Consider the following 17,284-nt stretch of genomic DNA (forward strand, 5'->3'; position numbering starts at 1 on the left):
CTGACAGGCGAAGATGATTAATATTGCGTAGGTGGAAGTATGCACACCGAGTAACATTGTTGATGTGAGCTCCAAAAAATAATGTGCTGTCCAAGATGACACCCAGAATCTTAACCTGAGGTGATGGAGGAACTATAGAATTGTTAATAGTTAGGGAAAAACTATCAGGTTTGACTCATCATCCACTGGAGCACTAACGAGTAGTAATCAGGACGCTGTACCACTGAGCTGACAACGTCCCCACTGGCTCAGAGGCCAGGGAAGGGGAGAAATCCCACATTAAACAGGCCCTAGTTAAAATGTCTTTATACATGCTTAATAATCCAGTTAAGAAAATCAAAGAAACTTGAATCAGTTCATCTGGACAGAATGTTTATTGAGAGAGAAACCTTTCATCACTCATCTAAGTGACCTCTTCAGTCTCAACTGACTACAGGTATCCCCACCCTTATAAACAATACAGATGAACTAATTCAACTTTCTGTGATTTTCTTACCTGGATTATAGAGCATGCATAACAACATTACTAAGTGTTCTGCTTGGCATCCTTGGGCAAATGCCAACCTATCTCCTTGAGCATTACATGTTCCTTCCAGTGTTCCTCTATTACTTAACTGAATACATTAAAGATACTGGATAGTCAGATGGCTATTGTGGACTTTTGTTTCATTAATAATTTTCTCTTAACCCAGAATTTCTGAAAACATGGCCCATTGAAACAGAGGCAGGAGTATAACTTCAGAGACAACAGGCAAGCCATCATTTGATCTGCAGTCACAATCATTAAACTTGTCTTGTATTTGTGGGTACATATCTTTTTTCCCCCCACACTGTAGCAGTTCCCCTCAGATCAAATAATTTAGCTGGCCTAGCTGTCTGCATTTGCAAAGTTGGTGGTAATGTTGACTAGTAGCCTGAAATCATCATAGATGTTGGCAAATGCTTTTTTGGCTCGTTTTCATCAAACACTCCCAGGGTACTTTATTAGGAACATTTGTACACAGTTATTCATGCAATTATCTAATCAGCCAATCATGTGGCAGCAGTGCAATACATAAAATAATGCCGATACGGGCCAGAAGCTTCTTTTAATGTCCACATCAACCATCAGAATGAGGGGAAAAGTGATCTTAGCAATTTCAACCATGGCATGATTGTTGGTGCCAGACGGGCTGGTTTGAGTATATCTGTAATTGCTGATCTCTCCTGGGATTTTCATGCACAACAGTCTCTAGAGTTTACTCAGAATGATGTGAAAAAAAAATCCAGTGAAAGGCAGTTCTGTGGACAGAAACGCCTTGTTGATGAGGTCAATGGAGCATGGCCAGACTGGTTTAAGCTGACAGAAAGGCTATAGTAACTCAGATAACCACCCTGGTAAGAAGAAAAGCATTTCAGTATGCACAACACATCGAACCTTGAGGCGGATGGGCTACAACAGCAGAAGACCACATGGGGTTCCACATGTCAGCCAAGAACAGAAAACTGAGTGGGCACAGGCTCACCAAAACTGTACAGTTGAAGACTGGAAAAAGTAATATTGCCCAGTGAATCTCAATTTCTGCTGAGGCACACAGATGGTAAGGTCTGAGTTTGGTGCCAACAGCATGAAAACATGGACCCAACCAGCATTATGTCAACAGTCCAGGCTGGTGGCGGTGGTGTAATGGTGTGGGGAATGTTTTCTTGCCACACTCGCCACAAAGCAAAAGTCATATCGAACTGGTTTCATGAACATGACAATGAGTTCAATGTTCTTCATTGGTCTTCCCTGTCACTGGATCTGAATCCAATGGAACACTTTCGGGATGTGGTAAAACAGGAGATTCACACAATGAATGTGAGGCTGAAAAAACTGCAGAAATTGTGCGATGCATCATGAGCCAGAATCTCAAAGGAATTTTTTCAAGATCTTATGGAATCCATACCATGAATAATTAAGACTGTTTTGAGAGCAAAGGGAGGCCCTACCCACTATGGGTATAGTGTTCCTAATAGTGCTCAGTGAGTGTATAGGCTTAATGAAAGGCAGGAACGCTACTACGGACATTCATACTACTACTACTACTACTACTTTCGGCTGCGCCCGTTAGGGGTCGCCACAGCGGATCATCCGTTTCCATTTCTTCCTGTCCTCTGCATCTTCCTCTGTCACACCAGCCACCTGCATGTCCTCTCTCACCACATCCATAAAGCTCCTCTTTGGCCTTCTTCTTTTCCTCTTTCCTGGCAGCCTGATGTTGCCTGCCCATTTTCTGAGTGTGGAGATGAGGATGGATGCCATCCTCCATTTCCCTTCCTGAGGTTTCTTCCTACTTTTTCTCCCTGTTACAGGTTTTTTTTGGGTGGGTGGGGGGTTTGGGAGTTGTTCCTCATCCGATGTGAAGGTCTAAGGACAGGATGTTGTATTGCTGTAAAGCCTGTTAGGCAGTTTTTCAAAAAAATTGTGATACAGGGCAATACAAATAAAATACACTTGATGCAACACTGGATGAATCAACAATAACCTGGTTTTACTTTCATATTATAATAAAGCTGGGTGAACCACAGGAAGTTGAATCAGTTCATCTGGACAAAACATTTACTCGTAGAAATGTTTCATCACTCATCTATGTGACTTCTTCAGTTTCAACTGACTGCAGGTATCCCCACCTTTATGAAAATGCAGTTGCATAATGACCAAACCAACAATTGGTTTCATATGTAATTTGCCATGACCATTAACTAGAGTTACAACAGCCATGTGTAATATTCACAGAGGATCGGGGATTAGTTGCAATCACAGATTACGATCGATGTACTCTTAGGACCCCCCCCCCCCCAGTTCAGGGATGGTCATTGCCTCTTCACATATATGGCCTTTTGACTCCCTGTTCAAACCAGCGCTCCTCCCTATCAAGGATGTGCACATACTCATCCTTGAATGAGTGGCCACTGGCCTGTAGATGGGTGTAATCCTGGCATTAGCTCTTCTGTGTTGTGCCATCCACTTCGCCAGTGTCTTTTTGGTTTCCCCGATATACAAGTCACAGCATTCCTCCTGGCACTTAACAGTGTCCACTATATTGCTCTGTTTGTGCCGGGGGACCTGATCCTTGGGGTGGACCAATTTCTGATGGAGCGCGTTTTGGGCTTTGAAAGCAACTGAGACGCGGTGTTTGGAAAATACGCGTCTCAACTGTTCCGACAATCCTGCCACATACAAAATCACCACTGGTTTACGCTTATGCAGCTTGTCCTTCTCCTCTCTCCAAACGGCTGTGCACTGTTTGGGTGTCTTCCTGGCTTTGACAAAATCCCAGTTGAGATAACCACATTTAACCAGGGTCTGTCTAATAATCAGAATCAGAATCAGAATACTTTATTTATCCCTGAGGGGAAATTGAGTTCTGTTACAGACACTCACGCTCTAATAACTACAAACTAACAAGATAAGAAAATAGAAACAGAAACAAATGGAAATAAAAGATAAATAAGAAATATAAATAAGAACAAAATATATCAACAAGCATGGTTCACATAACACCCTATCTATACTGCGCTACCGCAACACACAACAAGCAGCACAAACAAAAATTGACAGGGCCAATCCAATGACCATTAACTCAGAGTGTCTGACAGTCTGAGTCTGAGGGAGGAGTTGTAAAGTTTTGATGGCCACAGGCAGGAATGACCTCCTGTGGCACTCTGTGGTGCTTTTTCGGCAGAATGAGTCTATTACTAAAAGTACTCCTGTGCCCAACCAGCATGTCATGGAGTGGGTGGGAGACATTTCAACAGCGTCCTCCTCCCAGAAACCGCCGCCAGGGAATCCAGTCCCACCCCCACAACATCACCGGCCTTGCGAATCAGTTTACTGAGCCTGTTTACATCTGCTACCCTCAACATGCTGCCCCAACACACAAAAGCAAACAGGAGAGCACTGGCCACCACAGACTCATACCACATCGTGAGCATTATCTGGCAGATGTTGAAGGACCTCAGCCTCCTCAAAAAGTAGAGACGGCTCTGTCCCTTCTTGTAGAGGGCATCAGTGTTCTTAGCCCAGTCCAGTTTATTGTCTATATACACCCCAGGTACTTATAGTATCCCACAGTGTCCACACTGACCCCCTGGATGGAGACAGGGGTCGCTGGTGTCATGTCCCTCCTCAGGTCAACAACCAGCTCCTTTGTCTTAGTCATGTTGAGCTGCAGATTGTTCTGCTCACACCACGTGACAAAGTTTCCCACCACAGCCCTGTACTCAGCCTCCTTGCCATTGCTGATGCATCCGACTATAGCAGAGTCATCAGAGAACTTCTGAAGATGGCAGGACTCTGTGTGGTAGTTGAAGTCCGTGGTCTAGAGTGAAAAGGAAGGGAGACAGGACTGTCCCCTGTGGAGTCCCAGTGTTGCTGACCACTCTGTCTGACATACAGTATTGCAAGCAACATACTGTGGTCTACCAGTAATGTAGTCAACAGTCCAGGACACAAGGGGGGCATCTACCTGCATTGCCATCAGCTTCAAACCCGGTAGAGCTGGTCGGATGGTGCTGAAGGCACTGAAAAAGTCAAAGAACATGACCCTCACAGAGCTTGCTGGCTTATCCAGGTGGATGTAGGCACGGTTAAGCATGAAAATGATGGCATCCTCAACTCCCAGTCGGGGTTGGTAGGCGAACTGGAGGGGTCTAAGTGTGGCTTGACTGTGGGCCGAAGCTGCTCCAGGATGAGTCTTTCCAGAGTCTTCATGATGTGTGAAGTCAATGCTACCGGTCTGTACTCCTTGGAGTCCCTGGGATGCGACGTTTTAGGCAGAGGAACAAGGTAGGATGTCTTCCACAGCATGGGGACCCTTTGAAGTCTAAGGCTCATGTTGAAGACATGGTGAAGCACTCCACATAACTGAGGGGCACAGGCTTTGAGCACCCTGGGGCTAACGCCATCCGGACCTGCTGCCTTGCTTGCATGAAGTCTCATCAACTGTCAAATAATATGAGATTTCTCCGCCTTCTTGGCCGTTGTGTTGGTAGGGATGTTGTCAGCTCGGTGGTACAGCGTCCTGATGACTTTTGTGTTCTTTTGTGTTTGACGTTTGTGTTCAAGTGGATGATGAGATTCAAACATTAAGTACTTATTAGTATATGCGCAACAATTGCACCTTTTCCCCAATCCTCTGTGAATAGTACACATGGCCATTGTAACTCTAGTTAATGGTCACGACAATTTGCATATTAAACAGATCATTGGTTCGGTCATCATGCAACTGTGCTGTTTATAAGGGTGGGGATACCTGCAGTCAGTTGAGACTGAAGAAGTCACTTAGATGAGTGATGAAACATTTCTCCCAATAAACCTTGTGTCCAGATTAACTGATTGAACTTTCCGTGATTTCCTTAACTGGTTTATTGAGCATGCATTGAGACATTTTGACTCATTTCAGTGAGGATTGCCTTAAACTTGTATGTGAGTCATAGCAAACGGTGTGTTAAATGGAGACTACAGGAACTACCTGAGATTCAGCCTCAGGTGCAGACAAAGCAGAATTACACCTAAGAGCCTGCAAATTAAATCTTCTATTAAGGTCTTTCAGAACACAGAGTCAGCTGTTGAACGAATGGGTCAGACAAACTAATTTTACCATCGACGCTTTGAAAGCCAAAGAGGAACAGATCCAACAGATTGGTTAGGTGTTGAGCAGGAGGAAAGCCATGGACAAGTGGAGGGGTCCCACAGAACACTGTCCAGGATGGTTGCACTGAGAGAGGCAATCCATTTGGACTGCTCAGAAGCCACGTCTATGAAGCTGCTGTCGAACACCCTATTCAAGCTCAGCGATCTTTCTATTTGCTTTCTTTAGTAGCACACAGTCCAGCCACAGGCTAGAAACAAGCCACATATAACCCTAGCGCTACAGAATCAGACGCTTCAGTGCGATCAAGTCAGTGCAGGGGCCGATGACTGAAAAAAAATCCATAAAATAATAATAGAGGCAAACCATAAAATCAATTAAATTAATCTAATGGGGGGCATCCGGGTAGTATAATGGTCTATTCCATTTCCTACCAACAAGGGGATTGGCGGATCGAATCCCCATGTTACCTCTGGCTGTCACGACAAGAGCAGGGAGGACCCAAATGCAGACAGCAAGGACATGCTGGGCTTGAACAAAGCTTTAATAAGGCAAAAACTATAAATGGCAGGAACAGACAGAAGGGAAAGCTCACATGACGAGGCGCAAAAACTACAAACAGCAGGAACAGACGGCAGGTACAGACAGCGGAAAGAACTCACAATATGATGTGGCACATCTGGCGACCAAGAGTCTCTGTGAGTGTCGCTGTGAGTATGTGAGACGATCTGACAAGGAGCCCGAGAAATCATGGGGCACACACCTAGGGGGGCCAATCCGGGAAATTGGGCGCAGGTGCACAGGACAGGGCAGGAACCTACCACCAATCGGAGAAAGGGGAGGGAGACTGGGCGCAGGTGCGCAGGACATGCACAGCCAATGGGAAAGGGAACAGGTACATGAAGCCGGGCAATCAGGGTCACTCAGGCACCCAGGCGCAGGTGAACTGAAACAACAATCAGAGGATGGGGACAGGCAAGCCCCGATGACCCAGATAACACACTCATGACACCGGCTTGTTCAGGTGTCTCTACAGACACAATTGGCTGTGTCTGCGGGTAGGAAGCCAGATGTGGGTATGTGTCCTGGTCGCTGCACTAGCACCTCCTCTGGTCGGCCAGGGTGCCTGTTCGGGGCGGGGAGGGGGAACTGGGAGGAATAGCGTGATCCTCCCACGTGCTACATCCCTCTGGCGAAACTTCTCAATGTCAGGTGAAAAGAGGCAGCTAGCGACTCCACTTGTCGGAGGAGGCATGTGGGGGTCTGCAGCCCTCCCCGGATTGGCAGAGGGGTGGAGCAGCAACCGGGACAGCTCAGAAGAGTTGGGTAATTGGCTGGATACAACTGGGGAGAAAAGGGGGGAACCCCCCCCCAAAAAAATCTAATGGTCCCAAGGAGTTCTAAATATGCATCTCGACCGTTCCGACAATCCCACCACATACAGAATCACCTTACACTTAAGCAGTAGTTGTCATTCTCCTCTCTTTGATCAGCTGGTGTACTGTTTGAGCCTCTTCCTGGCTTTGACAAATCGCCAGTTAGGATAATCACACTTACCCAGAGCCTGCTTAATGTGGCATTTCTCCCCTTACCTGGTCATGGTTTCGGTGGGGACGCTGTCAGCTCTGTGGTGCAGCGTCCTGATGACTCCTAGGTAGTGCTCTAGTGGATAACGAGGGTCAAACCTCTACTACTGACCATTATGTGCTGGTTTATGATAAACATCAACATTCAAATGTCCCCCATCACCAATAGCAATTTCATTATCTAGGACAGCTAATGTCATTTTTCACATCCTCCCTGGTGAACTTCATGTGATTGTCCATTGAGTTTATATGGTCAGTGAAATGTGGTGTGTTCTGAGATTTAACTTTAACCCAGGCGTCGTCCACATACCTGAACCAATGGCTAGGTGGTGACGTTGGATAAGGACTGTAATGATCCATCAGTATGGATCTTTGTATTGATTCAATGATCAATGATCCAGTATCGTTCATGCAAAATGCAAACATCGATCCATATCATCATCTTTAAGATATGCCTAGGATGTGAAAAATTTCAACCACGGAGCACACAGTTACATGCTTGTTTTGAGTTGATATAAATTCAACTGAGTGTTAAATGGGCATATGATAGTCTCATATCAATCGCAGGCCCCTGAATTGAATCGAATAGAAATTGTATCGTGGCAGACTTTGTGATATCAGCAAATAGCTTATCATTGTCCAAAGAATAAATATATCATCATATTGTGATGAATCTTGTAATCTACACCCCTACCCTGGATACAAAATAGTGGGGCTGGAGAGCAAAGATCTGCCCTGTAGAATTTGGATGCCGAGGCTTCGCTGCAACATCAACTGTAAGGCTGATGAGGGACCTAGGGATCAGTGGACAAGCCCTATGCCAGGCCATCAAGGAAACATCAGAAGTGGCAAAACAGAGCATACAGTGGCTCTGGCTGAACAGGAAAGACCACAACTAGTCTCCCAAGTAAACCGGCTACACCAATGCAGAGGGGGGGGGGTGCTTCTCAGATGTCAGAACGCACGGCTGAGCCTACTGGAGATGTCATGGGCCCAGTCAGTGAAACACTGACGAAAGTAGGAGCCCACTTCACAACCCCAATGACGTTTATGCCCAGCCTTTCTCAAAATCTGAGTAATGTAGGTCAGTGCTTTAGTCTTCAATCGGCACGAGGAGCACGGGAATTTAAGAGGTTGCACTTTGGATTTGAACATCAGTTCCCGTGTATTCGAAAACGTACACTCACCGGCCACTTTATTAGGCACACCTGTCCAACTGCTTGTTAACGCAAATTTCTAATCAGCCAATCACATGGCAGCAACTCAATGCATTTAGGCATGTAGACATGGTCAAGACGATCTGCTGCAGTTCAAACCGAGCATCAGAATGGGGAAGAAAGGTGATTTAAGTGACTTTGAACGTGGCATGGTTGTTGGTGCCAGACGGGCTGGTCTGAGTATTTCAGAAACTGCTGAACTACTGGGATTTTCACGCACAACCATCTCTAGGGTTTACAGAGAATGGTCCGAAAAAGAGAAAATATCCAGTGAGCGGCAGTTCTGTGGGCGAAAATGCCTTGTTGATGCCAGAGGTCAGAGGAGAATGGCCAGACTGGTTCGAGCTGATAGAAAGGCAACAGTAACTCAAATAACCACTCATTACACCCGAGGTATGCAGAAGAGCATCTCTGAACGCACAACACGTCGAACCTTGAGGCAGATGGGCTACAGCAGCAGAAGACTACACCGGGTGCCACTCCTGTCAGCTAAGAACAGGAAACTGAGGCTACAATTCGCACAGGCTCACCAAAATTGGACAACAGAAGATTGGAAAAACGTTGCCTGGTCTGATGAGTCTTGATTTCTGCTGCGACATTCGGATGGTAGGGTCAGAATTTGGTGTCAACAACCTGAAAGCATGGATCCATCCTGCCTTGTATCAACGGTTCAGGCTGGTGGTGGTGGTGTAATGGTGTGGGGGATATTTTCTTGGCACACTTTGGGCCCCTTAGTACCAATTGAGCATCGTGTCAACGCCACAGCCTACCTGAGTATTGTTGCTGACCATGTCCATCCCTTTATGACCACAGTGTTCCCATCTTCTGATGGCTACTTCCAGCAGGATAATGCGCCATGTCATAAAGCTCAAATCATCTCAGACTGGTTTCTTGAACATGACAATGAGTTCACTGTACTCAAATGGCCTCCACAGTCACCAGATCTCAATCCAATAGAGCACCTTTGGGATGTGGTGGACCGGGAGATTCGTATCATGGATGTGCAGCCGACAAATCTGCAGCAACTGCGTGATGCTATCATGTCAATATGGACCAAACTCTCTGAGGAATGTTTCCAGTACCTTGTTGAATCTATGCCACGAAGGATTAAGGCAGTTCTGAAGGCAAAAGGGGGTCCAACCCGGTACTAGCAAGGTGTACCTAATAAAGTGGCCAGTGAGTGTATATTGTAAGTATACATGCATATTCTGTCATGTCCACCTACCTCAAGTACTAGATACGTAACCTGCTAACATATTTATTCTAGCACCTTTGCACTCTGCACTATTGCTTTCCTGTTTCACCTGTATATATAGTATATCCAAAGTGAGAGCTGTGTCCGCATTCTCGACACAAAGTCAAACGCGTTTTCGTTGGGTGTCAGACTCCGCCAAGATTGTCCCTTGTCTCCAATTCTGTTTGTGATATTCATGGACAGGACCTCAAGGCGCAGCCAAGGTGAGGAGGTTGTCCATTTTGGGAAGCTCAGAATTGCATCTCTGCTCTTCGCAGATGATGTGGTTTTGTTGGCTTCATCAGAACGCAACCTCCAGTGTGCACCGGGGCGGTTTGCAGCTGAGTGTGAAATGGCTGGAATGAGAGTCAGCACCTCCAAGTCTGAGGCCATGGTTCTCTACCAGAAAATGGTGGATTGCTCCCTCCGGGTTGGGGATGAGTTGTTGCCTCAACTGAAGGAGTACAAATATCTCGGGGTTTTGTTCACGAGTGAGGGCAGGATGGAGCGGGAGATTGACAGGCGGATTGGTGCAGCATCAGCAGTAATGCAGACGTTGTACCGGACCATTGTGGTGAAGAGGGAGCTGAGCCAGAAGGCAAAGCTCTCAATTTACCAGTCAATCTTCGTTCCAACCCTCACCTATGGTCATAAACTTTGGGTAGTGACCGAAAGGGTGAGATCGCGGATACAAGTGGGTGAAATTAGTGTCCTCCGTAGGGTGTCTGGGCTCAGCCTTAGAGATAGGGTGAGGCGCTCGGACATCCGGAAGGTGCTCGGAGTAGAGCCGCTGCTCCTTCACGCTGAAAGGAGCCAGTTGAGGTGGTTCGGGCATCTGATTAGGATGCATCCTGGGCGCCTTCCTTTGGAGGTTTACCGGGCACGGCCAACTGGGGGCAGACCCCGGGTTAGACCCAGAACTCGCTGGAGGGACTACATGTCCAATCTGGCCATGGAACGCCTTGGGATCCCCCAGGAGCTGGAGGGCGCTGCTGGGAGAGGGACATCTGGAGTGCCCTACTTGGCTTGCTGTCACTGTGACCCTACCCTGGAGAAGCAGCTCAAGATGAATGAACGAATGAATGAATAGTAATTACTTGTATATATTCATGAAGATCGTTGTGCTGTTATTCTTTGTAAGTACATTGAGAGCAACTAACCTAGAGTCAAATTCCATGTATGTGTAAGCATACTACATAGCCAAATAAAGATTCTGATTCTAATGATGCAAGTTTAATGGGCTTAATGGTATGTGGGTTAACGGTACATCATGTAGCAATTAAGCCCATGATGGACTTTTCATTTATTTCACAATATATTCTTATTTTAAATTTTAAAATTGGTTTGTCAGAATGATTAAATCTTAAAATGAAATAATATCATCTAATCTTTAATTTTACCAGTAGATTTCTCTTGTTAGTCAGGGGCAATATGTATCAAAAATGTCTGAAAACAGCTTTAGGTGGGCTTAATGGGTACATTTACCGTACTTATAATTCAAAACGTCTTTAAAGATGACTGCTTCATTCCCTTAAAATAACTGCAGGAAATTAAATCAACAGAATATAGAAATGTTAAATTTTGTGTCAGGGCATCTGGACATTTGCAGCAAAGTGGTGCAGTGGTTAGCACTGTTGCCTCACAGCAAGAAGGTCCTAAGTTCAAACCCCGGGGTTGTCCAGACTTGGGGTCATCCTAGGTCGTCCTCTGTGTGGAGTTTGCATGTTCTCCCCATGTCTGCAATGGCTTTTCTCCAGGTGCTCCGGTTTCCCCCACCATCAGAAAGCCATGCATGTTAGGGTTAATACGCCTGTCTGTGCCCTTGACAGAAGCATGGCAAGACGAACTGGAGTTGGTCCCTGGGTGCTGCACGGTAGCTGCCCACTGCTCCTGGCTACACAGTTAGGATGAGTTAAAAGCAGAGTGTAATTTCCTTACGGGGATCATTAAAGAATATAAAAAAAAAATTCTTTATGAGACAGTACAAGCCTGTTTCACGCCATAAGCAATCATTAGCTGTCTCTCTCTCTCTCTCTCTCTCTCTCTCTCTCTCTCTCTCTCTCTCTCTCTCTCTCTCTCTCTCTCTCTCTCTCTCTCTCTCTCTCTCTCTCTCTCTCTCTCTCTCTCTCTCTCTCTCTCTCTCTCTCTCTCTCTCTCTCTCTCTCTCTCTCTCTCTATATATAGACGCTCCTCATTAGTTGAGCATTTATAACACCATTGACAGTTTCGAAGAAAAAAAAACCCTGCTATATGTATAAGTATATATATATATGTATATGTGTGTGTGTGTGTGTGTGTGTATATATATATATCTATATCAATACAGATGCAGGATAAAAAGTGTGTTTCATGTGTCACGCACTCATCAGCTGCAACCTTTTTTTCCTGCATCTGTATTGATATTCTGCTCCTCATTAGTTGAGCACTTCTATCAACATTATTGATGGTTTCAGAAAAAAACGCTATACATATACACATATATATATATATATAGTCTGCTTTTCTGTCAATGTAGAAACAAGAACATTCAAGCTATAATATCACATTTAAATATTAATAAACCTCAAAACAAAGTTGGACTACTTCAAGATCTCTTTCCATTTAGGACAAGCAAGCCCACGTATTCTAACAGAAGTAAAAAGCAGGCATCTGAGTTAGTGATTACAACACTGTTGGAGAGATGATTTTTTTCAGCCTTGGGCCTAAAACCATATCTTCAATTGGTCTCTGAATTTATCTGGAAATGTACACTTCCTCTAAATTACATAAGGTTAACTCTCTCATAATGACACAAGAACCAACAACTTCAAACCTGCACACAGTTATTCTCTCAATTACGTTTGCTCTATGATGATCCAATTTTTTTATTTTTTTTTTCACTTTATTTGATAGTGACAGTCGAGAGAAAGGAGACACAGGGTGAGAGAGGGGATGACATGCAGCAAAAGGCCCAAGCTGGATTTGAATCCAGCAGCTGTGGTAAGGACTCATTGTTGTTATGTGGTATACACTCTACCAGGTGAGTCACCGGGGCGCTCCGGTGATGATCTGCATTTTACTAAGAATGGTTTGCATATTATGCAGTATGTCAACAGTGAATAGGGCTACTGTCTAAATGCCCTCATCCATCCAAGGTTAACATGCCAGCCTTCAAAATTTGCCTTAATACCGAAACATTCATTTGTTTAAATTTGCCCTAGCCAATACACAACTCTACCTTTTATTAAATACTAAACAAACATTCTGCCTTTCCACATCAGGCAACACAAGTAGGCACAGCCATCTTAGTGAAGAGCCACAACCAGCAATCACTTCCTGTCTCTACACGTCCTTATCTGCCCCCTCCTTCTGCTGGGCCTTGCCTAGCTGTGTTGGAATGTAGGTTGACAGACAAACAAACCGCTGTGGCTCACCTTATCCACCATGAGCCATAAAGGAAAGACACTATTGGGGAAAAGGTAGTCACTGTTGGCTGAGAAAACCATGCAGCAGCATCAACTTCCCTGTCTTGACTTGAGCAAGCCTATGGAAAAATCCCCAGCCAATGTCGTCTTACTTCCTTTAAACAAACAAAAGGGGCTGGTGCAACAGAGAGTGGAAAAGATGATTGTTTTGTTGTGTCTAGCTGGTGAGCATTTATGTAAAATAGCAGAAAAGACAGATGCTAAAAATGGAAGGCTTCCCGCCTGATTATGAGAAAGGAGTAGCACAGCAGACCTCTGACAGAGCATGGTTTATGGGAGTGTCTGTCTGCTGGAATGCACCCTGCTTCAGGCAGTTTCTGAAATACATACTAGTTTTATTTGTGACAGTTTAGTTCTTATCAATGCCCCCTGCTACAATACTAAAACATTAAAATTCTTTCATGGTTACTCATTTCATTTCTGCACATACTGGCATGCTGAAAAAAAATGCAAAGATTAAATGAGTTTTACTGCACTTGGGAACTATTAGTCACAGTGCATTCAAAAAACAGGCATGTAGCAGAGCACAGTTTCATCCAATCAAGTGTTGATGTTACCTGATCCATCTAGTGTGAAATACTGGATTATATGGTTCCTGCATAGTCCTCTTCTTCCAATTTTTCAATTTGTCAACTGATAAGAACATCTTGACAGGGCATTATTCACACTGGCCAAGTTGATGTAAATCAGTAATACTTTAAACAAAATATGCATTCTTTATAAACCAACAAAGGGAGACCCCACCCACCTCTTTTGGAAAGATTTGCAATGGCACGACCAGTACCTCGCTTCAATTAAGGGTTGACACTTATAAACATCCAAACAAACGCGTGCAATAAAACTACACATCGTCTCACATCAAGCATTCACTTTCACTATGGAACTGAGGCAGGTCCATTGGGGATCTCAGAATAAAAAATATGATCCTTGTCTGGTGGCTACCATCCGAAGCAGTAACTTCAACTGAGAGAATGTAGGAGTAACGCATTTTGAGAGTATGACACCGCTTTGATTTAAAACAGAAACACCTCTGCGAATTGACGTTGCTGTCGTGATCAACAAATTGCTTAAAAATGATGGTAATGGAAAGCTCGCTGAAGTTCGAGCAAGGAGCCATTATTCAGAAATGAGATTCACAGAAAGGCATATCGATTGTTAACATTTACTAATCACAAGAATAGCAATGGTGGTGCCAGTCTGAACAGGCCCAGAGCAGGCTACTCTTTTGCGAGCATCTTCGACCATTTATTCGTAATACTGTACAATATTTTCATATGGCGTACTCTTTAAAAAAAAAACAACCTCTGGGTAACTAGCGGTGAGGCCGTGATCGGCTACTTGGTCAATTTGGGGTCTGGTCCGCGTTGTTGTGCTAGCATGTGCAAAAGTTAGTTAGCTAGCATCAAGCTTTGTCTCCTATTTAGCTTGCCTTGCTAGCGAAATACCTGTCCATTAGGGCGTTCAGTACATTCCCTAAAATGTGTAAGGTATATATCCTTGATGTTTATAGTTAGAAGGAAAGGTAAAGTAAGTAACGTTTAGAGAGGAATATATTTCTAACACTTGTTTTCAAAGGCTTTAACACGCAGCATTGGAATGTGCTTCTTACCTTGTCCAGACAATTCACTTTTTCCGTGGGATACACGACTCGATTACATCTGCCACACAACGGATTCATGTTTGAGGCGAGCTCTTCTAGCTAACTGGCGAAGAAATGGACGACGTAAATGGTACTAATTAGATATGCAGTCGAGTATTTACCTATTCGGTATACACTACGACGAAGATCGCTAAAAAGAAACTAAAACTAATTGGTTTTTACAAAGGCGTCAAAAGACTTGTTTTGGTTAAAGCCACGCAGCTGGCTGGCTGTCAATGCACTAGACAGACACGTAAAGCGCGATCGCGATGCCTCTCCAGCTACGCGTTCCCGATGAGAAAGGGGAAGAGGTAGTGCCGGAGGTTCGGTGTTCCTGGGGAGTTCTTCTTCTTTGGTTATACTGGCGGACTACAAATCAACATTAAAAGTGCATGCCGCCACCTATTGCACTGGAGTGTGTGAAGTCATGACTTTATAAAGACGTTATATTCTGAATAGTAAACCTGTCTCGTTTAAGTATTTAAATAAAAGCCTTTTGCACCTGTAATTGTGTTTGTCCCCTGTCTCTAACAGACCTTTGATGCGACACTCATTTCCCATATCTACGACCCTGCCCTTCAGTCTTTTTTTTTACACTGAACTTCCGACAACCAATCAGCTAGTGTTCAACCATTTCCTTACAAATCTCACATTTATCCGACATGGTATTTTTCATCGTACATATAGTAGCATTGAGTCCTGTATGTCCTAATCTCAACCTAGAAAAAATAACATCTTTCCTGCATTTATATCTTTAAGAGTTGTTCCTTATATGATGCGAGGGTCTGAAGAAGATAATGAAGATGGGGGTCTGATGATGATGAAGGACAGGATGTTATGTTGCTGTAAAGCCTCTTGCGGCAAATTTGTAATTTGTGATATTGGGCTATACAAATATAATTGACTTGACTTGACTTGACCTCTATTACTTCTCACTCTGACAAACTTTTGAGTTTTGTAATAATCTCTGCCCTTTGTGGCATTATTCCAAATTTCCTGCCAAGATTTAACTATTCCGTGATGAATTTGTGATTTTACTTTTGATCTCCCAAAACAAATTTCTAAAATACCCTTACCATTTTTGTTTAATGCACTTTTAGCTAGCTTATCTGCAACCTCATTTTCTTCTATCCCAACATGCGCTGGTATCCAACAGAAATTAATATGTATTCCTAGTTGCTTTAGATTTAATAAGATCGTATAATCCTTCATTAATAGAGCCTCTCAAACTGTCCTGATTTTATACTTTGTATTGCAGCAGCAGAACCTGAACATATCACTACTTTAATTGGTTTAACCTCCTCTACTCACTGAAGACTTAATGATTATTGTGGTCAGTTCTGCTGATACCGTTTGTTCTTAACCTGTTCTCTTAACAATTCCATTGCACGTTGTCCGTCTTGGGAGAGATCCCTCCTCTGTTGCTCTCCCTGAGGTTTCTTTCTATTTTTTTCTCCGTTAAAGGTGTTTTTGCTTTTGTTTGCTTTTTTAGGGAGTTGTTCCTCATACGATGCAAGGGTCTCAGGACAGGATGTCGTGTTGCTGTAAAGCCCACTAAGGCAAATTTGTAATTTGTGATGTTAGGCTATACAAATAAAATTCACTTGATTTGACTTGACTTGACTTGACTTAACTTTATCAACTTCTACATGCTCATTATTTGAGTGTTTTGAGCCATCTGTAAAAATATTTACATAATCATAGTAGCTCTTCTTCATATGTTCATGAACCATGTACCCAATGTTAATATTCCTCTCTGTCCACTCTCTCCTCTTTCCTAACATTTGAAGATTTACTTTGGTTTGTGGAGATATCCATCATAGGGGAATGCTGCTAATAACAACTGCTAAACTCTGTTGTATAGTATCGAATTTGTACTGTTTCATTTTCTTTTTATGTCCCATCCAAAACCTTTACCAGAAAAAGTTGTGTACTCCCAACATTTCTGCAGAACAGCTGATGCTAAACTTCCATTTCCTCCTCCCTGAATTCTTATCCAATATGTTAGTGATACCTTAGTTCTCCTCAAATGCAATGGCAGTTCACTGGATTCAACAAGCAATGCATTAATGGGCGTAGTTTTGACTGCTTCTAAACTAAGTCTTAATGCTCTGTATTATATCCTGTCTAGCTTTTCTAGATGACTTTTTTTTCTTTTTTTGCTGCTGCTGCTTCATACACCATGCAACGATAATCCAGTGTGGCTCTCATCAAAGCCCTGTATGTTTGTAACACTGCTTCTTTGTCAGTGCCCCACTCAATTCTTACCACACACCCCATTAAATTGAGCCCCTTTTTACATTTGGTCTCAATATTTTCAATATGATTTTACCACGTATATTTCCATCAATCCTTAAACCAATATATTTAAATTGAGCAGCTCATCTGTGTCTATCTCTTCTTGTCCTCTGCATCTTCCTTTCTCACTCCAGCCACCTGCATGTCCTCCCTCACCACATCCATAAACCTTCTCTTTGCCCTTCCTCTTTTCCTTTTGACTGGCAGCTCCATATTCAGCATCCTTCTCCC

General features: G+C 43.8%; 1 protein-coding gene across 1 annotated transcript in view; it reads right to left on the minus strand.

The window, feature by feature from the left end:
* The window catches only part of lasp1 (LIM and SH3 protein 1), a 92,256-nt gene extending 77,213 nt beyond the window's left edge, over nucleotides 1-15,043 (minus strand). The window contains exon 1 of the mRNA XM_056287772.1: nucleotides 14,726-15,043. Within this exon, the coding sequence (XP_056143747.1) occupies nucleotides 14,726-14,794 (69 nt within the window). The 5' untranslated portion in view covers nucleotides 14,795-15,043. The remainder of the gene's footprint in view (nucleotides 1-14,725) is intronic.
* Between the last annotated feature and the right edge of the window lie 2,241 nt (nucleotides 15,044-17,284).

The sequence above is a fragment of the Lampris incognitus genome, chromosome 10 (assembly GCF_029633865.1).
Source record: "Lampris incognitus isolate fLamInc1 chromosome 10, fLamInc1.hap2, whole genome shotgun sequence".
Lineage (NCBI taxonomy): Eukaryota > Metazoa > Chordata > Actinopteri > Lampriformes > Lampridae > Lampris > Lampris incognitus.